Source organism: Anolis sagrei, chromosome 1, assembly GCF_037176765.1.
Source record: "Anolis sagrei isolate rAnoSag1 chromosome 1, rAnoSag1.mat, whole genome shotgun sequence".
NCBI classification, from domain to species: domain Eukaryota; kingdom Metazoa; phylum Chordata; class Lepidosauria; order Squamata; family Dactyloidae; genus Anolis; species Anolis sagrei.
The window spans coordinates 116,786,046-116,810,673 of record NC_090021.1 but is presented as its reverse complement, the minus strand read 5'-3'; the positions used below and the strand labels follow the sequence as shown (position 1 = coordinate 116,810,673).

General features: G+C 38.9%; 1 protein-coding gene across 3 annotated transcripts in view; it reads right to left on the bottom strand.

The window, feature by feature from the left end:
- EYS (eyes shut homolog) overlaps positions 1 to 24,628 on the bottom strand; it is a 1,026,188-nt gene that overhangs the window by 447,077 nt on the left and 554,483 nt on the right. For all 3 annotated transcript variants that reach the window (XM_067468024.1, XM_060752827.2, XM_067468032.1), the window contains one exon: positions 22,352 to 22,551. In XM_067468024.1, coding sequence (XP_067324125.1) covers positions 22,352 to 22,551 — 200 coding nt within the window. The remainder of the gene's footprint in view (positions 1 to 22,351; positions 22,552 to 24,628) is intronic.

Sequence of the window (24,628 nt, the reverse complement as noted above, 5' to 3'; positions counted from 1 at the left end):
TTCACTTTGTGAAAGTTTAATCTATCATTTCATATGATTTATCCATGAGGAAAAACTTCAATCTGGGCCTTGAATGGTATGCATGTTTTCCCCTCTCTGTGAATATTTTTTTTCATTTGGGCCTAAATCATACTGGAAGACATGACCAGTCAACCTAAGGGCTTTTTCGTATTCTTTGCACATATGAGTGGGGGAACCCAATAAATGCAGGGCAATTTCTATTAAACAGAAAGAAGTAACATTTATATATACTCCTCAGTTTCATATATGGAACTGTGGAGGTGTTGGGACATTTATCATTTTTCCACATGTTACTGTACCTCTTTTCCCTTCCTCTTTTCCCTTCCTTCTAATGGCCTCCTTCTTCACTAGGATCACTTTTCAAATCAAAATGCTAGCCTGCTCAATCAGAAAGTCTAAGTACCTCTAGAATGGAGAAAAATGACAAATACACAAAAATCACCATGTTCTAAAGAAATATTCTAGCTGATAAAGCCTGCCAGTAGGCAGCATGTCTGAAAACACTATGTTCTCTGGAATCTTACATGGAAACATGTAATAATCATTAGAAAATAAAATTAAAAATTCAGGGCAACATAAAAATGTTTCCTCAAAAGTTACTTTCAAACCTACCCTCTGAATGGCAATCTTTCACAGGACTAATGTATGTTATTACAGAAGATGAAAATACTTCAAATGTCCATTGTAAAAAAGTATTTAAAACTCGTGATAGTTTTTGTTCATCTTTTTGCAATTTCCATAGAAGTGACAGAAAGGAATACAGAATGGTCGATATCAAAACTTTGGCTAATGCCAAGATGTGATAAACCTTGAGATTCCTTCCAACTCTCCATTTCTAGAATAAATCTGAAGGCATTAGCAGGTTCAAATTCTAATTTCATCATAAATTTAATGTGGGCGCTATGACTCGATTGTAAACTCTCAGCTCCACAGGATAAAAGTGGTGGTGGAAAAAAGATAATGGACAGTACCATCACCTCCAGTAGATAAACAGAATTAAATTAGGCAAAATATGGACATTCTTGTAATATTGAAAGTGATAAATTTCCAATAGTATTTTAGAATCTCCAGTAAAGTTTTACTGTCATAATGAAACAAATTCATTTCCAACAGTGTTTTGGAATTTCCAGTAATATTTTATTGTCATAATGAAACTGATACACTTCCAATAGTATTTTAGTATGCCCGACTTAGGGCCCATCTATACCGTTTTCTTGAAAGAAGCCCAGATTGATCTTGTTTGTGCCAAATCTGGAGACATTATCTGGACGGTAGGCTTGGTTGATCAGGTTAGTTAGCTTCTAAAATCGGAATGAATTTGTATTTAAATAACTTATAAAACAATTTCGAGCCATGCTGGAATAGTGTGAGGAGTAATAACGAAATGAAACAATTTACCCATTTTTCGGAATTATTTTGTCTGATGTCTGATCAAGGTTGACATTATCTTGCAGTTTCCCTGGCGACAAGCCGCAATGCGGAAGGGCGAGGTGGGCGTGGCCACGCCCAACTCTTCCTGAAGGCCATGCCCCCACTGGTCATAGCCACGGCCACCTCATTTCCCTACCACCCATCACCGTTCGCAGTCACCCACCCAGGGAAGGGAAACTGCGAGATTAGTTTTAAAATCTCGCAGTTTCCCTTCCCTGGGTGGGTGACTGCGAACGGCGATGGGTGGCAGGCAGGGGAATGAGGTGGGTGTGGCCCCCAGTGGCCGTCAAGAAGAGCTGAGCATAGCCACACCCACCTTATTCCCTTGCCCTTTGCACTCACACAGAGAAGGGAAACTGCAAGATTTTAAGACTGCAAAGAGTGATGGATGGCAGGCAGGGGAATGAGGTGGGCGTGGCTATGCCCAGGTGACTGCAAAGGCCGATGGATGGCAGAGGGAGGAGGTGGGCATAGCCACGCCCAGCTCTTCTTGACGGCCACTGGGGGAAACCGCATCACCGCTTGTCGCCAGGGAGGCCAGGGAAACTGCGAGATTTTAAACTAACGGGGGAGGGCACCTTCCACTAACAAAGTAAACGAAACTATTCAGATTTTCGCTATTTCCGATCTTTTTTTCAAGAAAATTTAAGAAATAATTTTAAAATTGAAATGCCAGTGCCCCCTATATACGAAACTAGTTTAGAACCAATTTTTTCTTGATCAACCAAGTCTACTGGACAGCCTGAGACTGCATCTCCTCCTCTGAGCCAGTCTGCATTTCACCTTCTCTGGGTTGCCATCACCACTCCTAGCTGATCATAGAACTATGTTCATGTTTGTGGCTATTGTTGATGCTTCTGCTGATGTCAGAAAAGAGAGCCCTCACAACCAGCAAAAAGGATAGGGACAATTTCCCTCCTTCTTGCTGGCAGCACACGTGCCCCATTAAGCCATCACCAGAGGCCCCATTGAATACAGACAGGTTGCTTACCTGTCACTGTGTTTCTTCGAGTCTTCCTATGTGAATTCACACAGATGGGTTTAACTGACACCAAGGTAGTGCAAAAAATAGAACTCAGTTTATTGGGCCAGTACATTAAACATTGACCAGAGAATAGACTGGTCAAAAGTGCATAGTAAATAACCTTACAGGTTCTACCTGAAGAGGTTGCAATAGTTTAAAGAGCTAGTCATGTCAAGTAAGAACAAAACACAAACCCAGAGAGCTGACCAATAGTAAAATTTACCAACAATGAAGGTGTGAACCATTGGGTTAATACCTGGTGCAAATAATGACAGAAGAGATACCAAGGTCCCCAAAGAACAGCTGTGCCATGTGCTCATTAACAATAGCACACAATGTTGAAAGAATAATCACAGTGGTTAAGCATTTCCTGATTTTCTTTTACAGATATGAGCAGCAAAGAAGTGCATGGGGCAATATGAGATTCTGAGGACCTCAAGATAAGCCCAGGATGACTGATGGATCTAGCCAAGGTATATGACCATATAAAAACCACATCATTTCAATAGGATTGCATTATTACAGATAACAACATCACATTTTTTACACTAAAGGCATAGATTTATACCATGAAAAAACTGTCTCTAGTCTTTAATGGTATCAAGAGCACAAACAGGATTGGGTGTTAAGTCATGCAGGCCATCAACATGGAGCAGCCAAAGGTGGTTTCCTGGGATGCCCTAGAGTCCAACCTGTAGTTCATGACAAAAGTTAGTGGTGTAGAGCAGATGGCTGCTTTACAGATTGAGTCCAGTAGTATGCACCAAAGGAAGGCTGTAGATGCAGCCGTGGCCCAAATGGATCAGGGAAAGAAGGCCGAGGGAGGATAATTTTGAGCCAGTTCATAGACAAGGTGGATGGTCAATGCAATTTGATGGGAGAACCACTGAGGGAAAATCTGGAGGCCTTCGGATGGCTGGGCATAGAAGACAAATGAAACTTGTGTCTAGCACAAAGCTCAAGTTATAGGAGAGTAAGACCCTTCTGACATTGAGGAGATGGAGATTTTGTTCGAGGGCATTGGAGGGTGCCTGAAACAAGACTGGGAGGGCAATGTCCTGGTTGTTATAGAACAGGGACACCACCCTTGGTAGGAAGATGGTGTCTGGATGTAACATCGCTCTATCTCTATGGAAGAGGAGATATGGCTCATCGATGAGCAGTGCTGCTAGTTCTGAGGGGAGGTGGGCTGAAGTGATGGCCACTTTCCATGATAGTAATCTCAAGTCAGTTTTGGCTAGAGGTTCAAACGGTGGATGGGAGATCTTGGATAGCACCAACTCGAGGCTCCATCCCAGGGTGGATGGTGACAGTTGGTATATCCTCGAAGGAAAGTTTTGATAAGATGATTGAAGAAGATTGAAAGATAACCTCTTTGTTAGAGGGACCATGACAGGGCTGCTAGGCGTGTCTTTTTTGAGGATATACCAAGCCCTTGGCCAACAAGGTCAACACGAAGTCGAGGACATCTGTGATCAATGCAGCGTCAAACATAGTTCCATATGTGGTCAAGAAGGCTAAGAAACTGGTGAGTTTGTAGGAGTAGGTCTTTGAGGTTGATGGTTTGTGGTCTGCTAGCAGGATGACTCGGAGGTCTTCTGAGAGACCTATTAAGAGTAGGTCCTAAACTCTGTCAGGTGCAGGGAAGGGAAGTCAGAGTGGAGGGCTTGTTCATCTTCCATTGAGAGAAGGTGGGGTGACTGAGGGAGGTGTGGTGCCGACCCCGAGAGAGGTACATCAGGGCAGGGAGCCATGCTTACCTGGGCCAGGTCGGAGTCACTAGGATGCAACTGATTTTGAAGAGACTGATTTGCTTGATCACTTTCAATATCAAAGGGATGAGAGGGGAGGCATAGAAGAAGGCCCCTGTCCAAGATAGGAGAAACTCATCTCTGAGGCAGCCTCAGTCAGTTTCCTCCTGGCTCTGATGAGTTTCAGTTGGGTGTTCTGTGGGGATTTGAACAGGTCTATTGATGGCCAACTCCACTTGTCAAAGACCTTGCGCAGTTCTTGAGGGTTCAGTCTCCATTCATGGGAGGGCAATACTGAGTGGTTCAGATGATCTGCCAGGTTGTTCTGTTTCCCTGGCAGGTGGGATGCCATCAGGTGGATGTTGAGTGAGATGTGCCATTATAACAGAAGCACAATGCACCATTCCTATCTGAGTTTGGTGGTGAGCTAAGGACGCCCTTAGCTAATTTGCTATTCTGGTGAGCAATGTTGTCCCAGAATAGAGTTTCCTGCCTAAGGCATCAAAAGGCTTGCCCTCTCTGTTGGTTGGCATTGAGTTTTGTTTATCTGATGATTGGGAAACTTTGAGGACTACAGAGTTTGGTGTTGGATGGTGGGCCAACCACTCTTGAGCTTAGTCATTAATCCTGAATCAGGATTCTATTTTCTTAGAGGTGGGTGGGATCGATGCAGGGTTCTTCCAATGGGCCTAGGTGGTACGGAAGAAATAGGATCAGGGTCACCAGTGGGGCTTCACCATGAAGCCTTTTGAAAACAGGGTCATTGATAGCCTTAGATATTTGCTTAACTTCTATTTCAAGTGCTTCTGCCACTCTCACAATTTGTTCCCCAAACACCCATAACTTATTTGTAGGGGACGGAGGGTCAATGGCATAGGTGTCATTGGATGGTGAAAGTTCTATACCAAAGGATAGGACCAAGGCTGAATCCTCCAACTCGGCTTCATGATCTTAGTCATCTGGGAAGTGAGGCTCTTCCAAGCAGGTAGGTTCCTCTGGTCTGACCAGTTCTGGAGCTGGAGGTCTGGCTATTTTCTTTGGAGGAGGTAGTGGTGGTTGCTTCAACAAAGATACCTGGACTGCCCTGTCCAGAGAGGAAGTCTGTTGACTTCAATCAACTTGTGTGGTCAATAGTTGGTCTAGGAAGAGCAATTATTGGTCTGGGGGTGATGACTGTGCCACAGTTGGGGTGGGTCTCTAGTTCACTGTATTTGTGTAGGTCTGAGGAGAGTCCTGGAGCTCACCTTCCAAGAGAGTGTCTGCTACTGATTCTGATGGCAAATGAAGCAGTTGTGGCGGGGGGAGTGATGGTGAAGAGCAGAGGGAGGATTGTTCAGAGGAGGTCCTTGCATCCATCCTTGAGGAGGTAGAGGAGGTAGAAGAGGAGGACTTCTGGAGTCTCCTCTTTTTGGAAGCTTTCTTTTGAAGCTCTGCTTCCAGAGACTTTCCTGGGGTAGGAGGGAATCAACACTATTGACGGAGTCTGATCTGTGGCGACTGCCCTTCTCCATTCTTAATGGGACCTTTTTAAGGCAATGGAGGCTGAAGATGCCGGTGTGGCTATTTTAGAATGTGACAACCATACCGAGGTCACTGATTCTGATGTCGAGGCTCCTATTGATGGAGCAGATTTTCTTGACAAGTCAACACCTTTTTAGATGAAGCCTTCAATGCTTTTGAAGTTGTCAAAGCTTGTGATGCTACAATGGAAGGAGTCTCTGATACTGAAATGCAAGAGCTCTCTGGTATTGCAGGGAGCGACGTCTTGCTTCCTTGTTCTTCCTTGTCTGCAACACGAATGCTTGGCAGTACTGGTATGCCCCAACAACAGGGGTTTTGGCAAGGCAGAGAAAGCAGAGTGAATGGCCACTGGAATCTGGAATTTTTGTGGAACAAGTCATGCAGCACTTGAATCTCATCGTAGACATTCTGGTGAAGAGGAAAGCTCCAAGGTAGCTGCGGTGGCAGAAAAAAAGGAACCAAGAAGCCGCTGGCCGAACCCCTTTTATGCCACCAAAATTTGAAGCTAGAGCTTGGAGAAACTTTCTGTTAGGACCTGTGCAAGCACATTTAGACCCATCTGTGTGTATTCACAGAGACTACAAAGAAGAAACTGGGCTTACTTCTGTGTTAATGTGTGTGCAGTTGCATTGTTACTTGAAATGAAATATTGATCTTGGAAAGGTGGATTCATATCTCTCACAAAGAACCCATGAACACATTTTCTCTCTGTGTCTTCTTCTCTTCTATCTCTACTCTCTCCCTCTCATATATTCCCTCTCTCTTTCTCCTTCAATGACACACACATACTCTTTTCCTCCACACAAATAGTGTATAAATTTTTCTTCTTTCAAAATAACACATATGCCACTCTATCTCTGTTTCTGTCACACACAAATACATAAAGCCACACTGTCCCTACTTCTCCGCCCCCCCCCCTCACTTGCACTCTCATCTCTTTGTTTCTGTCTCTTTTGCACAAATCATCTGCCTCCTCTTTTCTCTCACACAGATATATGCATACCTCTCTTAGTCATGTGCAGGCATGCAGAGATGCACACAGATACACACAAATGCCTAACACACACGCACACGCACACACACCTCCCTATCTTTACAAACAGTGCCACATAGTGTGCTTCCTTTTTAAATCATCCATTATTTTCCCAGAATTGGGGCAGGAATCCACTGTTTTCCCTTGTGATTTGTGTGTGTGGGGGGTGGATGCTTGAAGGATATGCCTAAGAACTCCTGACTGGTTTAACTTACAGCATTGCTTCAAGAAACACTGAGATGCTGTAGGCTAAATGATGTCAGTAGTGTGGAGTCTGCTAGTAGTTTGCTATTATTTTGAGAAGTGTGACAAATATACTTGCCTGGAGGAGACCACAATAACCGTAATAAGGATGAGATGTCAACTCACAAGCCCTCAGAACTTGCAGACTTTGTCAGCTATTCGACATTGTCAGTTCAGCATCCATTTCAAAGGAATGGGTGCTGTGTAGAACTGGAATTAAGTGCTGCGATGAGGCTGTTGTGTCTCCAGAGTCTCTGATCTTCTTCCAAGCAGTGCATCCAAAAACAAAGTAATGTGCTAGCAGACTAAAATAATGGAGAATCTGACTATGGTTATTGTAATTAGGACAGGGGAAAAGTGATTTAACAGAATGCTGCATACTTTCCATTCAGTTGAAGTTGTCTGTTTGTTCCTTGCATGTTCCTGCCTGCCATATCCTTTATAAGTATCAAATAGCATCCTGACAGACAAAGAAATTTTCTCTTGTAGAAAGAATAAAATATTTCCAAATAAGATTTGTTACAGTTTCCTTAAAAGTAGAAACTTAAAATATACACCTACCAGACATATATTACACAGTTTTCAATGCAGTTTCTTCAGTTAAGCTATATTTAAGCCTCAAAACAAGTGAAAAATCTAATGAAAAATCATTGCAGCATCATTGAGGCCTCCAGAGGACCCTGATAGTCCTTGGCTCTGATGTCATTATTTTTTATCTGGCTATAGGGAATTAATCCTGAGGGAGATAGCAGCATCTGAAGATAACTTAGCTAATCTCAAAAAATCATCAACTCCTCAATTGAGAATGACAGATGTCAACAGAGCAATCATTTGCTGTTCCAGCAAAATGGTTTAGGAGTAAATAGAAGTCATGTTTCTAATTCTCTGTGCAGGTTTGATGAATGTATGAATCTTCCATGAACACATATGCCCTTTACCAGATAGCACTTAGGACACTTCCAAATACATTCCAGATAGCAGTATAAACAACCTGCCAGGGTGTTGCGCCAAATATGTTCCTTGAGAAGCTTAGCAACAGTCTGAATCGCTAGTTTGCCCTCCACTACATAATGTTCATGGCTCTACAGAATGATGATTGATGACTGAGAAAATGGTCTTAAAATTACAACTTATGATTGCAAATGTGACCAATTGTTGAGTTGACAGAGGCATAAAGGCAGCAAAATAAAAGAGAAATGGGAAGTGAATGTTTAAATGAAAGAAATATGTGTTTGTGGGGAAAGGGGGGCATTTCATAATGGCCACAATCCATATGCTGTCCACAATCAAGCATAAAGTTAGCCATTTGGAGGTCCTATTGATTCCTACAGGGCTTAAAATATGTATAAGTGCAAGCTGGATAATGGCCACAGGGCGCAGTACATCCTGATACAAGTAAATTGATTTTTGTATAAAGGATTGCCAAGAGCAGACCTTACAAAGGCTATATATGCGGTGCAGACCAAGTGCCTCTGGTTGGTGTTCCCCAGTATATCATCAGCACAGAGAGACTGTTATTCCAATGGGAATTGTTCCAAGATAAATGTATTAATTCATAGTGTAGTGGATCAGAAATCTCACAGAATGGAAAGTGACCTTTACCATTACCCTCTGCAGCTGTAGTTCAGTGTTTCAGCACAAAGTCTTCTTCAAGAATGAACTACCTCAGCTAATGCCACTGAGAGCCAGTATATTTTATGTCTTACCTACATTAATATATGCATTACAGGAGACTGTCGCTAAATTCTAAAAGACTAAGTATTTTGTCACACTGGGGCATAGAGTACAATGAATAGAATTTGTAAAAGTGTGAATAAATGTAGTAGTTCAAGTGGCGGTGCCAATTTTGTGATAAAAAGAACACTGCCCTGGTGCTCTATAGTACTCTTATGAGAAGTGTGAATGTGATTTCTGCCCCACTATCCAGCATGCCAACTTACTACATGAACACTGCTTTCCTTGACCCATAGAAAGTGAAATGTAATTGGATCACAAACCATGATTTCAAACCATCCTTGAAAAATGTCTGGAAAGAAAATAAAAATGAGCAGTCTTAAGTGTTCAGAGTACAACTACTTGTCTAACCCATGAACACCACTTCTGGTATTTTTTTCAGTTCAGCTAAGAATTGCATTTGGACAGCAGTGAAAACATCACAAAGGATCCGTAGTCTTTACCACTAACTTAAAAGAAAATGACAACATTCTAGATTAGCACAGGCAATATATAAGCCAACACTGAAGCTGCCAGGGTGGACATAATCCCACCGTCTGTTCCACATATCTTATCTCTGTATACCAGGTCAATGGTTCCATCATGAATAAATATCTTATTATGAACTAACATGGAATTCTATAGAAACACCTCAGTATCTGAGGTAAGACCACCATATTTCTAGGCAGAAGACATGCCAGAATACGATCCACCTATTATCCTACATACTCATATCTAAGTAGAGAAATTCAACCCAAAATATCTTGTCCATTTGGCCAATGTGAATATTGTACTTTGAAGAGCTCATTAGATGGGGCTTGGGATGCATGCTGCCAGTCCAGCAATGAATAGTCATGCTGCCTTTTGCATGATGTTGTTGGACATCTGGTGTAGAAGTGTTGTATGACATTTCCCTCCCAACACAGGAGCCTGCCTGTGTTGTGCTGGCTTCCATGGAGCCAGCACAGATCCTTGCAGCTCAAGTGACACTTTCCATGTGTGATGGGGAAGTGTTGCCTGGCTCATGTGATAAGGTCGTAATTCTTATTAAAAAAAGGAAACAATCCTGTCTCCAAGGAAAGTAGCCAAAGCAAGAGCTTAGTCCATTCTGCCAAAACCTAAAATAAACATTAACCCTCTTCCACTTTCTCCACTGTGCTGCCACCTCTGCCTTTCTGAATGCCTGATCAAGAAAATGGCAGTGGTTGTTGTTCCATGTTGTTTAACTTCCTCCTTTTGCCTACAAGTTTTTTTTTTAAAAAAAAAAACAGAACTAGACTTTTACCCATTATGTTCGGTCACAATTCTGGAACTTCGTACGACACCCATGGGCAAGAAACAGTTATCCACATGCATACACAAATGTACATGTTAAAGATGAGGCATCTTAGAGGAGAAAAGAGGGAGTTGCAAGTTGCAATTAAGTAAAAACAAAAGGTGAATCAATACTGTAGCATTAAAGCAGTTTGACACCATTTTAAACAGCATGGCTTAATGATACAGACTCATGAGAGTTGGAATTTGACTTAAGACTTAAGCTTTCTCTACCAGAGTGCTGGTGCCTTACCAAACTCAAATCCCAGGATTCCATAGCATGGAAGTGAAAATGGTGTCAAACGGCATTAATTCTATAGCGTACATGAACACACTATTGGATATGCAGAGATACAAGCCAGCATTTTAAAGAGTTAAGAAGCTAAATCCTAACTGGATACATTTTTTTTTTAGTTTCATGTTCTCCCACATTCATTATTTTTTTTAAAAAAATTAAATTATTACCATCCCATAGAGATGAAAAAATGTGACTTTGAATAAACTCCTATACAAAATGAATTCAAAACTATCACCCAATATCCATATTACTCTCTATACAATTTTATCAATCACTTCTAAAACTATTTCTTCCAAGAGAAGCAAGAAGGAAATCTTTCCAAGTAACAATCTCTCTGTGCAGGTTCTGTTAGAATTGAAAAGGGGGTTTATATTCAGCATATTGATCTGAAAATTCCTGAAAAGTCATGTTACAAAATGCAACCCAATTTTAAAGTCGCTACATGTTTCGTGGTTGGAAAAGGCAAAAGATCTTCAAAGTTTTATATCTGACAGAATTCTTTATTTTCATTCTTATTAAATGTTAATCCCCTTGGTACATATCATCCCATTAACAAACACCACAAACCATGGCTGGAATCTTCCATGGTAGTTACAAATATATAAACTAGATTCACACATTTGTAACTTACATATTTGTGACCCTATGTGCCCCTATTTTAGGGGTTACCTAGGGTTCATGTAAGTGCCCTAGTCCCTGATTATCAGGCAGCACCTGCTGTCATTCATAAGGATATATGTACACCTGTCATTTGGGAATCTGAAGCAAATTGACATTCCCAACTTTCCTTGCACAAGAATAGGGCCCCCTCCTATTTTGCCTGCCATGCTGTATATTGCTCACAGAAAAAGATGAAAGTGGCAGTTCGTTTATTAGTGTAATGGGAACTGAACCCCATTGATGCAAAGTGGGGGGGGGGGGGTGTTCAGGCTGGGATATACTGTGTAGCACCATAACTACAACATTTATGCATATATATCTCATATAGAATTCTGATGATTAAAAATAATTCTCATCAAGCCCCAAACTAAAAACAATGCAATCTTTTCACATCCTTCGTACTTTCTTAACTTGGGATAGCACTGTGTCTGATGCACAAAATGGACATCATTGCATCAATAACATAGTAATGGATCTGCATTTAAGTGCAAAGTTGTGGTCCAAAGGAATTTGGTTTTCTAACTAAGAATGTTTTTTTAAAAAATGTTTTACAGCAAATTTAGATAGAAAAGAGAAACTGAAAAAAAAATCACCATTCTGAATTTTTGCTAGAGCATCTGAAAAACTATACACACAGGAGCAATCTAACCATAATGCTATATTAACTCTGGCTGTTGTAGAAATAAACATGATTTCAAACATAATAAGCTTGCACGTGTGATTTAAAAGACAGCATCAGAACTATAGAAGTTTGGGTTTTTTTTTCTTTCAAATATGCTATGCTGTTTTCTTAAAGGCAATTAGCATGGGATTTTTTTTTATTAAAAGCAACTTGCTTATATTTTATAGTATTTCTCTTTCTCTCGATCTTTCTCTCTCCTCCACTCCACGTGTCTTGAACCAAAGTAGATTACAAAAATCTAAGAGTATAGAAGGCAACAAATAGAAATGTTCCCATCTTTTGCTACATCTTTCACAAAAAAACAAGTTAAAGTATAATGTTAATCCTGAGATGTGCAATTTGTTTACAAGCTTCAGAAAACCATATAATCTTTAGATTTTTTCATCCAGATAAAATAAAAATGAAATCAAATAATAAAATCTTAAGTTCTGGTTTAAGATGGGGGGCACTCAGAGTGAAAATCAGTAGGTGACATTCAGAATTACATATGAAAAACAAGGTTAGTAATTGACTTCATATAGAGGCTGCCTGTTCTGCCTTCTGAAAAGGTTTCCCTAAGGTATCTGCTAAAGGTGATGGAATGTGTTGATGGGTTAATCTGAGAGGAATAAGCATAGGTACTATTCAGTATTGCCCTGGTTACACAAGGTATCCTTGTCCCATCTAAGGAGTGAAGTTCACTCTTTGTGCCCAGGTTTTGGTACCATAGTTATTCAAACTCCTAGTAAGCCATTCTATGGGCAGTGGGATGGTGTGGGGAGAAGCACACAGAGAAGTCACCTATTGTACAAAAGTTGGATTGCAGTTTCAATAAACATCTTTCTGTCCCCAAAGCATCATATCTGCTAGATCATTTTTGCACCAAGCTTCTTCCAAGTCCCCTGTTACTAGATTTCTCTTTTCATATTAAGACAGGTAATTGCTTTCAGAATCCACAGCCTACTGGGATGATTGCAAAAATGTGAAAATTCTCCCACTGTTGATGTACTGTCAGTAAAATGTCCTGCTGGATCTTTCCATTTCTCCTTCTGATATTTGCCTGGCCACTTTGGATGTTAGGGCATGATATTCCAACAACACTTCCTGGCTGCATTCCTACTTTCAGTGAACCAAAATACATTTGCAGCCAGGGCACTCTCCACAATCCTTTTTCTTCCTCTGAATTTATCGAAACCATTTGCTACAATTGTAGAAAATCAAAAGATATCATTTGGTTTATAAATTCTGATCACACACATCTCTGCTTTCATATCCACACGGCAGCGACAACTCTCATACCATCTAGCCTTTTCAGTTAGTTTTTTTCTTTATTGACAGAAAAAAAGAATAGCTTTCTCTACTGTATATCCAGCATGCTATGACTTGATTCTGTGTAATAATAGAACTGGATGATACCAAAGAAATATTGAGTTCAACATGCCAATCAAAGACAGAACAAACAAGAAATTGCATTAAGACAGAGTGTTGGACAGAGAGTGAAATCCGGTAGCCATTATGAAAAACAATGCACATATGCTGTGGAAACTAGGAAAACTGAATCCATCACATTTGTGTGCACAGCAGCCACTCCTCCCTCCTTGGTGTTATTGTTTTTGGCTAACTCTGGGAGTTGTAAACTGTTAGTGTGCACTAGACTGGAAATAAAGATAGATAGATAGATAGATAGATAGATAGATAGATAGATAGATAGATGGATGGATGGATGGATGGATGGATGGATGGATGGATGGATGGATGGATGGATGGATAGATAGATAGATAGATAGATAGATAGATAGATAGATAGATAGATAGATAGATAGATGGATGGATAGATAGATAGATAGATAGACAGACAGACACAGACGAACAGATAGGACAGATCAGTTCAGACATTATTTAATCAATTTCAAACAATACACAAGTAAAGGAATCACAATTTCATCCATTGTTATTTCTCCTATGTGGAAAAGAGCACATTTGAAGATGGGAAATTATGGTTCAAAAATTGCCTTATTCCCAAGATAAGCAATCATTTAAGTAGGGATAAACATTCGCTCTTCTATAGATATACAAGGTCACATCCATCACAGAACAGCATCCATATCTGAATATGTGACAAAAATATTCTGGCTGTTGTCTCATTAAAAGTCAGGCTGAATCAAAATGAAACCAGATGTTTGTACAAAGGTGATACTCATCTTCTCCAAATGAGCAACTCAGACTCTTTCTCCCTTCTCTTCCATGTATTAATATCCAATGTAGATGACATCACCCATTCAGCTATGTGCACAGAGGAAAAGGAAAAAAATGAGACCCAAGGTTGTCAGTAATAATTCCACCTTTAATCTAGTCTCAAATGTTGTGAATATGGAGGTGAGCACAAGGCTTTATAATCACTTTCGTGTTATATGTACAATAGCTTTTCCCATTTTATATATAGGAATAATTCTAGTTTTTTTCTTTAGATAATGTATACAATTGGTAGATGTTGCTGTTCATGGTATCCCCATATCTGCTGTTTATTTCCAGGAGATAAATGAACTAAAATAATGAAGGATGACCAGTTTGGGGAGGAGGAAATTTTGTTATGCACTGAAAAAGGGTCTTCATATCTACATGGCCCAAAGACCTTGTTCCAGATCCAGTCTCAAGGAAACATCTATGATATGAAAGTGCAAAATGATCTGAAGGAAAATATCCATGGAGTTAGTTGTATGGGAGATATGCATCTCCTAGACCCCTAGAGCAGTGGTTCTCAACCTGTGGGTCCCCAGGTGTTTTGGCCTACAACTCCCAGAAATCCCAGCCAGTTTATCAGCTGTTAGGATTTCTAGATGTTGAAGGCCAAAACTTCTGGGAATCCACAGGTTGAGAACCACTGCCCTAGAGGAACACTGGCAAAGCTCTCATTCAACTCAAAGCAGTTGAGGGAATGGTGGTGGTGGTGATAAAATCAAGAGTGGATCCTTTACAATGGCAGCCTCTGAAGCAGCAAAAACTACTTGTGGCCATGCTAATATATGTCGAACCAATGGGAACTTGGTTAAGTTAGCCCTTTTGTGTGAGATTCATTGATTTAATGTGTCTATTCTGCTTGGGGCAAATCATTAGATTTAGGATATATTATTTCGCATGCTGCGGTCTTTTGCAGAGCAAAACCTTACAGACCCAATTCATCTCTTATTATTATTCATAAGCATCAAGATGATGTGGAATCAGACATATTTGTTTGCTTGGCAGAAAATTTCACATCAGCCTCTGGAAAGAGAAAAAGAGTTTCATTCTTATTTATTTTTATTGTTTTTTCACTAGCAGGTGAAAATATGGGATGGAAGCTAAATTTGATGACCTGTGGCTTTATATCTCTTTTTATCAAATATCCCTTACTTGTTTTTCTTAACTAGTGTCTATAAAAATAGTGTCAACTCTTTGTGGTCCTGAGGGTTTATGGCAGGTTACTTTATGATATATACATATATACACAGTTCATACAGGCCTGCATTCTGGGGAGCCCCTTGGCTCTGAAGATGCATTTACAATTAATTTGCTAATTTCTGTAGTGCTTCTAATTAAGGCAGCAACTTACTTTAATTAAAGAGATTAAAACACAAAACAAGGTAGGTGGGCTTCAGCTGGGAGTCTGAAGCTTCCTTCTAATGGCAATCTGCCCAGGATCACACTGAATTAAATCTCCCTAGACATGTCTCAGTACTCATGTAAGCTGAAATCCATACTAGAATCTGAGACACAATAGACTGCAAAAACGAGAACAAGATAAAAGCTCTTTCCCCTATCTTTCCTTTAAAGCCACACCTGTAGTGTTAAAGTATGTACAATATGAGACTCGACTATAGAGAAAACCAAGCTGTGAGGTCTTTACCAACCAGACTTTCCTCCCTGCCTCAAACACCTAAGGAAGTAACCTAACAAACCCACCTGTTCTCTTAGCAGTAGTGGTCTTATTTTCTTCACATACTGAAGAGTGGTGAATTTAACAATATTTTGAATAGGTGCGGACAGTTTGTAGCAATAACATTGTGAGAGCTCTATTTCTGCCCTTGCAGCTTGATGATTTTCTGTTTTTATCTCACAAAAGGAAAGATGAATGAGAGGCAATGACAGGGATGGGACAAAACATGTGAATTGCTGAGAATGGCTAGGATGGAAGGAACTTCCATGCAGAAATAATGGTGGTTTTGATGTCCTCCAAGTCTTAGAGCCCTCCCACACTGCCCCTATATCCCAGGATCTGATTTGTTTATTTCTTTATCTCAGGTTTTTTGCCTGTGGGGACTCAAATATTCCAGTTTAAAACAGATGATCTGCGATCATATCCTGGAATAAAGGGCAGTGTGGAAGATCCCTTAGTTCAATCTTCACATGAGTTATCTAAGGACCCAAATGCATTCCCTATCTCAATTATGTAAGACACATCTGTCTCCCATGCATATAGAAGTAGGGAAATAAAGTGCAAGAATGGGTGTATATTATTATTATTATATTATTATTATTATTATTATTATTATTATTATTATTATTATTATTATTACGTTATTTGTACCCCGCTAGCATCTCCCGGAGGACTCGATGCAGCTTACATAGGCCAAGGCCTCAAAAACACAATACAGCAATACAATACCTAGAGCAAATTAAAAACAGTTAAGCAAAATAAACAACAACAATAACAGTACATTAAGACATCAAGACACTATAAAACTGAGCCAGGCCAGAGAAATGGGTACAAGATTAAAAGTGCTGATGTGGCAAGAGGTATGTAGGATTATAAAGTAGGTGCAATGTGCGGTGTGCAGTAATCTTAGCTCTACTAAAGTGCTTCTAGGACTTGGTATTGGAGGTTCCTAATCTGAAAAGGCACATCGGAACAGCCAGGTCTTCAAATTCTTTCTGAAGACTGCCAGCGAAGGGGCCTGTCTAAGATCTTTTGGGAGGGCGTTCCAGAGTCGGGGGGCCACCACAGTGTATGGGAAATAAGGTGGAAAGAAATGGGGTTGCGAAGAAAATGAACAAAGGGGTGCCAGAGAGAAAGAAGGGCTGGGCTAGCAAAGCGAGTTAAACTACCTGCTATAGAAAATCCTGCTCCTACCATCAGCCCACTTTCTGCTCACTTAGCAGTTCGAAAACAACAATGTAACTAGATAAATAGGTACTGCGTTGGTGGGGAGGTAAAAGGAGCTCTGAAAAAAACATGCTAGCAAAAATCCATCCAGAAAAGGCATCCATGGACAACAAACTCCTCAGAGTGGAAAATGAAACAACAGCACCTCTCCATGGCCTTGTCAAGCACAGCCGCATATGAAATAAGGGAAGCCTTGCCTCTGTTTATGTACTCTCTGTCAATTGTATGGTGGCATTGAATATTTGCCATATATGTACCTGTAATCTTCTTTGAGTCCTCTCGGGCAGATAGAACGGAATATCAATAAAGTATATTATTATTATATTAATTGGCAGAGGGAGGAGGAAGGTAGCTTCCAAAGTCTGTTTTTGGCTATCCCCTACTAGATAGTCACTGCAAATGGAATAGTGCTATGCTGTTTTTGACTACAACAAGGTCTCCTACTATTGCTTTATCTCAATTCCCTCAAGAAGCTGCACTTTCTTTGAACTTCCTTATGTACTTCTTTCCCAGTAGTTAGACAGTTCCAAAGTATTCTTTGTCATCACAATAACTTGTCCACCAAACAGGGAGAGAGAAGCTCAAAGGGGATGCTACCATATACTTGCTTTTCTGTTTATTGTCCTCTTTATAAGAATAGCTCATTTAAGAATGTATCCTTCTTCTAAGGTACTGTATCATTAAAAATCCAATTTACTAGGCACTTAATATTGATGAAGTTAGCCTTAAAATATCCAACTCTCGGCTGATTGTATTCTCCACAGGCCTCCTTACGGACTATTGTCCTTATGCATGGTGCAGAGAAGCTGGTATTTAGTGTAATTTAGGATTTCTTTCCTGCAAGATGATAAACAAACTTAGTTAAGAAGAAATGATAAAATGTTACAGTGAAGAAAGAAGGATGTTTTTACATGTTTGCCTTTTGTAAAGTTCTGTACAAATTGTACAGCTGCAACAGACCCGGAAGACGTTCCGAATCCATGTACAGACTCAGAACTGGCTATTTTTGCTTGGATGCCACGTGCTTCTTTGGCATATATCATTCAAAATTTTGCTTTAGCATTTGCTTTTAATTATGATGGGATGCCTATGGCATCCATATACAGAGGTCATACACAGAACATGCTGTTACTTTTTTAATGCCTGATTTGCAGAAATGTCATGTGCAGTGTTTGTGAATTTGTACCTTCCTGTTCCTACATTCACTTGATATGTATGAAAGAAAAAAGCCAAACTGTATAAAATATAGTTCTTTCCACATTTGGAAGGAAAAGATTTGCTTAATAGCTTGTGATGTTACTGCCAGCTGTTAGTGACCTTGCACAAAGTACTACAATGAAACACAGCAATAAAGGCAAATTTATATGGTATAAGATGCTAAGAGCTGAAATAGCATTCTCCTAGCATCCAGGAAGATCTATAGCTCACCACATGCTCACTGCCTTGTTCCATATTTATGATACAATTGTACCTGTAGTCTTGGGTTGGTCCTTGCCAAATTTTGTTATATCTTAACTAAAAATGGCTAATACCAATCTGCCATCTTTATGAGAAAAGAACACATTTTATATGCAGTGTCGTAGTCATAATAACTCCACAGAAAGAAAAGAATATAAGACTCCCTCATCTCAGTGGGGTCGCAATGTAGTTGGAGATGAAATGAATTTTCCAAAAAATATTGAGAAATGGTTGAAAACATATTTTTTTCCAGTTGCTGCAATCATTTGTGATGTTATATCATATGTATTTAACAATGCTATTCATAAAATTTTATGAATCACCATAGTCAAGTATGGGTAAATGAAGCCAGAGGCTGGAAGTAAAAGAAGGCAAATAGTACGAAGAAGACTAAAATTGGAATGATAATGGGTGCAGGTGATTTTTTTAAGGGAAAACATTGGATTTTTAATATCAGTGGAAATACATTTCAAACAAGATATTTCAGGATAGGCAAATTATCTAGAATAATTTCAAACAGAATCCAGCCCTTGTGGTGGGACATAAACTGCTTTGGTTGCTTTGGTGGATGATCTACTTTTGGATCTGGAACATGCCTCTCTTGGTTCTATTTGGCATCTTCGGGCTCTTCCACACAGCCCTATATCCCAGAATATCAAAGCAGAAAATCCCACAATATCTGCTTTGAACTTGATTATCTAAGTCCACACTCAGATAATGAGGGATTTTCTGCCTTGATATTCTGGGATATAGGGCTGTGTGGAAGGACCCCCAGAGGTTTCTGATACATGACATCCTTCTGGATTGTCCATCTGGGATAGAATGTGTAGCCACTGATTAATATGGCTCCAATCCTTTCTGGAGAAACAAATTCAGGTAGTACTCCTGGATTTTTCCCCAGTCTTCAGTCCCATGGGCATTGGTTTGTGGCATCTCTTGGAGTTTTGTCTTTTGTTCTCAACTGCGAGCAATTATGTGATTCTAATCTGGTTTTTTTTAATGCATTTCTTTTTATTTGAATTTTGCTATTATGAGCTGAGTTCAGTATATCTTTAGGGATTATTATAGCAATGCAGGATATGTGAAAGATTTGCATACACACACAGACAGACTCACACACACACACACACACACACACACAGAAACTCTTCTAGTTTACATCCATATTCATATTTGCTACTGTGTTAAAAGAACAAAATAGAAAGGTAAATAAAATATTAAGATATTTACCACACATATTTCAGTAGTACTGTATAATCCACTTAGATGTAGTAGTTACTGTTTTACTTCACAATTATTCTTAAGAAAATTATTAGCTCCTTTCAGATTTGCTTCAGACTATCATCTGCAAAATATTTAATTGAATATTGAAATATATGCTTTGGGAGGATATTGGTGCTTCACAAAGAAAATTGTCACAAAGGATTAGAAGTCTTTTTGAAAAGCATTTCAATAGGCAGGCAAGTCCAAGTGGAATGCTGACTATTATTTTTATACAAAAAGAATTTGATAAATGCATCTTGAAGCAGCCTAAAGAACATTGAAAGCTTTGTGCCTATGATATTTTTTTTACTCTCATAAAGAATTAATTAAATGATCACCACCATTTACATCGTGCTGAAGCTCAGCAAATGAGTCACTTTCCAATCCAGTCATTTTTGTTAAATCTAATTTCTATTGCAAAAAGGTATATTTTCACAATGAACGCATGTATCCTTGTGGTCTTCATTATGCCTAAATTATTGAAATGGTCTAATATGGTTAAAGATATTTTAATTTTATGTAATTTTATCCACTGATTGGAATATCCTCCTTTTTTCCTTCCATCTCATCACTAGGCTTTTGTATTTATAAGATAAAAGCATGGGAATCACATAAAACTTATCACACTAGCATTGATTTAGGCATTGTGGTAGTTGTGATATATCCCGAAACCTTCCTGTGAAAATAATTGAACCTTTCTAATCTATTATTGGGTTAGTTCAAACAAAACACCAAACTTTAGGTTAAGATTACATTCAAATTTCAGCCCTTCATAATCTCCTTCTACTCTTTTTTTCTAGGTGGCCACATAGAAATTGGAAGCATCCATTTGTGCTTTAAGCCAACCACATCTCTTTGTTGTCCAAACCTGGGAAACCCTGGTTAAGTGAAACAATGTTTATGGAACAAACCAGGATCATGAACCAAACACAGTCAGACAAACTATAGTATACCAAATTATACTTCCACTAAAATCATACATAGTGGGAAATTCATAAAATCATAGAAGTGACTGCAAAGATCATCCAGTAGTTCATGATGAAAAACTTTGGTTCCTGTATAGACAGTTAAAACACAATTACAACAAAGATAAAATTATAGGATTTGCAGAAAAATAGTCACTTTGGGGCAAAATAATGAAAACTGTAAACAAAGCTATTACAAAAATCTACAAAAAACTGTTAGAATGGGATACAGAAATGGAGCAAGTTAAAAACTATATGGAAAAATGTGCAGCAAATATAGGCTGTACAATAAAACTAGAGGAATGGGAAAAATTGGAACTATAAAATAAAATTTACCTATGCTTACGATTTAAATGAAAATGGATACAAAATGATGTACCAAAGATATATAACCTCTCAAAAATTGGCAAAATGTTGCAAAACTTTACACAATAAATGTTGGAAGTGTGGTTTTCAAGTAGGTGTGTGTGCAGAAGTCATTGATACTATGTATGTGTTTAACTGTACAATTGTTTTGCGCATACCTGTACAGTGTGTTCTACCATATGTGGTGAACATGCGGAGCTGCAAGAAAATACTGGATATAAATACATGAAATTATACAGACAATATTAGATATAACAGTCCAGTTGACACCGAAACATTTCTTATTGGGATTAATTTACATGGAGAATGAGAAGAACAAAGAAATACTTTTCAACTATTTAGTAGCAACAGCAAGAATAGTATATGCGAGAAATTGGAGAGTAAAAGAAACACCTTCAATAGAACAATGGATGATATAAAATAATGGAGATTATGAATATGGATAGATTAACTCAACTTTTAACAAAACACCAAGCAAAACTTAAAAAGCAAATGGATTGGCTACTTATTAAAGAATATTTGAAACTAGAAAAGATGAAAATAATTATATAGGTAAAGAAAGGGAAAAGAGTAAAAAAAAACCCAAACAATTGATTCACCAAATAATCAATCTCCCCCTCTCCCCCCCCCCCCCCCCATGGAGCAATTATCCCCTGCTGCCCAGACATGCCATTGTGACATTTGTTAACAGTTCCTGTTCTGGATACTTTATTGTACTTCAGAAGAAATGGGTACCTATAATGTGTTCCGCATTTTGTGGAACTGTGTTTCATCCTGGAAAACACTAGCATCTGCTGCAGCACTTTTTTTTTTTACAGAACTTGGATTCTTCCAGGTCTTTCTTTAATGCATTGTATCCCTTTTGATGTGCACAGCAGCACACATTGGTGGTGTATGCTGAGCAGTCACTGTGGCCTCTATTCTGCTTCAAATTGCATTATGTGGCCAGTGTAGAAATGACATAGGTTGTCATTTCTTTCAATTGTATGCAATGTAGAATTGTGATAAAATGTTTCTAATCATCTCAAAGTGAATCAGTGAATAGAGAGCTCCTAAGTTCATGTTTTACCACAGTGTATGCATGTTAACTCTAACAAATCTACTGTAAAGTCCTTAAATTTAATACACACTCATTGCATGGAGACTGACCACAGGATTGCCGACTTTCTGGGAGAAGCTTCTTCAGTTCGCAGGAAATTCCAGCATCCACACCCCCCTGTCCCCATTAATAGGATTGGTTTATTTAAACCATGTTCTGACCATGTATGTGTTGTTCATAGAATCCAAGCAGCTCCCTCGAATTGCCCTGAATGGTTAATCCACACATTGTTAAACCTCTTTTAAAATTGCTTCTTTAGAAAATAACAACAACATGAAATTCAGTTTGATTTTTAAAGAGCTGTATAACAAAATCCTCCCCCTTTTTATTTTAAACTCAACAGCTTGATGTATATTGATTACTCCCGTTATTGGTAAGCAGACCACTGACCTGCAATAAAAAGTTCTTCCAGGGCCATCAACACATTTACCTCCGTTGAAACAGAGGGATGAGTTCAGAAGAGGTTCGACACAAATGTCAATATCCACTTCGCAGAATTCACCAGTGTATCCACTCAAGCAAATGCACTCAAATGCATTGACCAAATCTTGACACGAACCACCATTAAGACAGGGAACTGATTCACATTCCTGAAGAGATAAATGACAATAAATTGATCTCAGAGTCTTAGCAACATAATGTTATTTCCTCCAGCCAGATCTCTGTACTTCACAACACTGAGAATCCCCATCTTCTATGATAGAGCATTACTTAACGGTGCTTAACTTTATGTACCTGAACTGAGCCACTGATCTTAGTTCAGCATATCAATTGCTATTATATAGGCCTTGGCAAAAGTGGAAGAAATCTCATGAAGCCCTTAAGGCGTGTATGGTTTGTTTGTAGTTTTCTATTCAAATGAAAGGAAAAAAGTATCCTTTACATACAGCACTGTGACACCAGATATTCAGGTTTTGCAGATGGGAGAAAGTTATTTCTATCTGCACTGTCAGAAGAATATGCAACCTTCATGGGAACTGCATCACCATATAAATATTCAAAATTATATTTATTCTGCCTAGAAACTGACTAAATGCAGTAGGCCCTTCAAATTTGTGTTTTTGGCTTTTGCAGAATTGATTACTCACGGATTTACTTAAAATGTTCTATCTAGGAATCTCTATGGCCAATTTCCTCTAGTCATGCTTGAAGGCCTAAAGATTTTGAGAGAGAATGGCTCTCTACAAATCTCTAGGTCCTCGAATGCAATTTTATGGTCGGCTTCTAACTGGAAGACCTAGAAATTCTTAAAGGGGTATTCTCTTATGCTAAAAAAAATAGCAATGCCTTATTTATGATTTTTCACTTTCGGGGGGCTCTTATGCCCCTAACTACAGCAAACGTGGTAGTCTGAGTGTAGATGTACTTTTTAGATGTAAGCATTTAGTCAAAGGATCTTAAAGGTACAATCTGTTTTTATATGCAGAAGACTAAAACTACTTTCTGCAGAAAAGGTAGAATCAAGCTCAGATCTCTTTCATTGGTCCATAGCAATAGTTAATTCATGGCACATAGAGAAAATGATCACCAGTCATTTAAATAGTCTAGATTTTCTTCCATTAAACAGTTATTTACTTATTTATTAATTCAATGGGCAAAGTCCAAAGGGCTATATTTGGTATGCAGAAGGATTTCTGCAGGCCTAACTGGGACTTTCAGTCTGGTTTGAATAGGAGGAGAAAAAATACCAAGTCCAATGAAAATAGACAGGCATAATCTACAGTGCAGATATCTATACATATACACATACATATTCATATCATTTCATAAATGCAATATAAATTACATGCTATTATTTCAAAACATATGGTGGGACTATCTGGGAGAAGGTGAGATTGCTAAATTTAAGGGAGGAAATATTATCTGCTGTAAAAAAATGGAGATGCCAGAGGTATGGAGCTATAATGCTTGAAATTCAGTTCAAAACACTTGGAAACAGTGAAGCCATGACATTAGCAAGTTCTCTTGAATAGAATGTGCATATGTGTGCAACACACACATACATTCAAATAAACAAACCTAATTTATAATTTCTTACTAAATAATGTTACACAGTGTTAATTCTAAACACCAGTATAGCTGAGAAATAAATAAAAAAGTACTTTTTTTTCCTCTACAGGAATTACTGAATGTGAAAAAGAGCTGTACCTTGTCACAAACACATGTGGAACCCAGCACCAAATGCAAAATGCTAGAAATAGCAACAAACTTTGTATGCTTGTGTGCATGTGTGTATGCATGTGTAACTTTGAAAGTGTAACTTCGTCCACAGAAACACACATTTGGATAGTACAGGGAAAGGTTAATGTTAGTTTTCATAGAATCATAGAATCATAAAGGTGAAAGAGACTTCATGGGCTATCCAGTCCAACCCCCTGCCAAGAAGCAGGAATATTGTATTCAAAGCACCCCTGACAGATGGCCATCCAGCCTCTGTTTAAAAGCTTCCAAAGAAGGAGCCTCCACCACACTCCGGGGCAGAGAGTTCTACTGCTGAACAGCTCTCACAGTCAGGAAGTTATTCCTAATGTTCAGATGAAATCTCCTTTCTTGTAGTTTGAAGCCACTGTTCTGCATCCTAGTCTCCAGGGCAGCAGAAAACAAACTTGCTCCCTCCTCCCTGTGACTTCCTCTCACATATTTATACATGGCTATCATGTCTCCTTT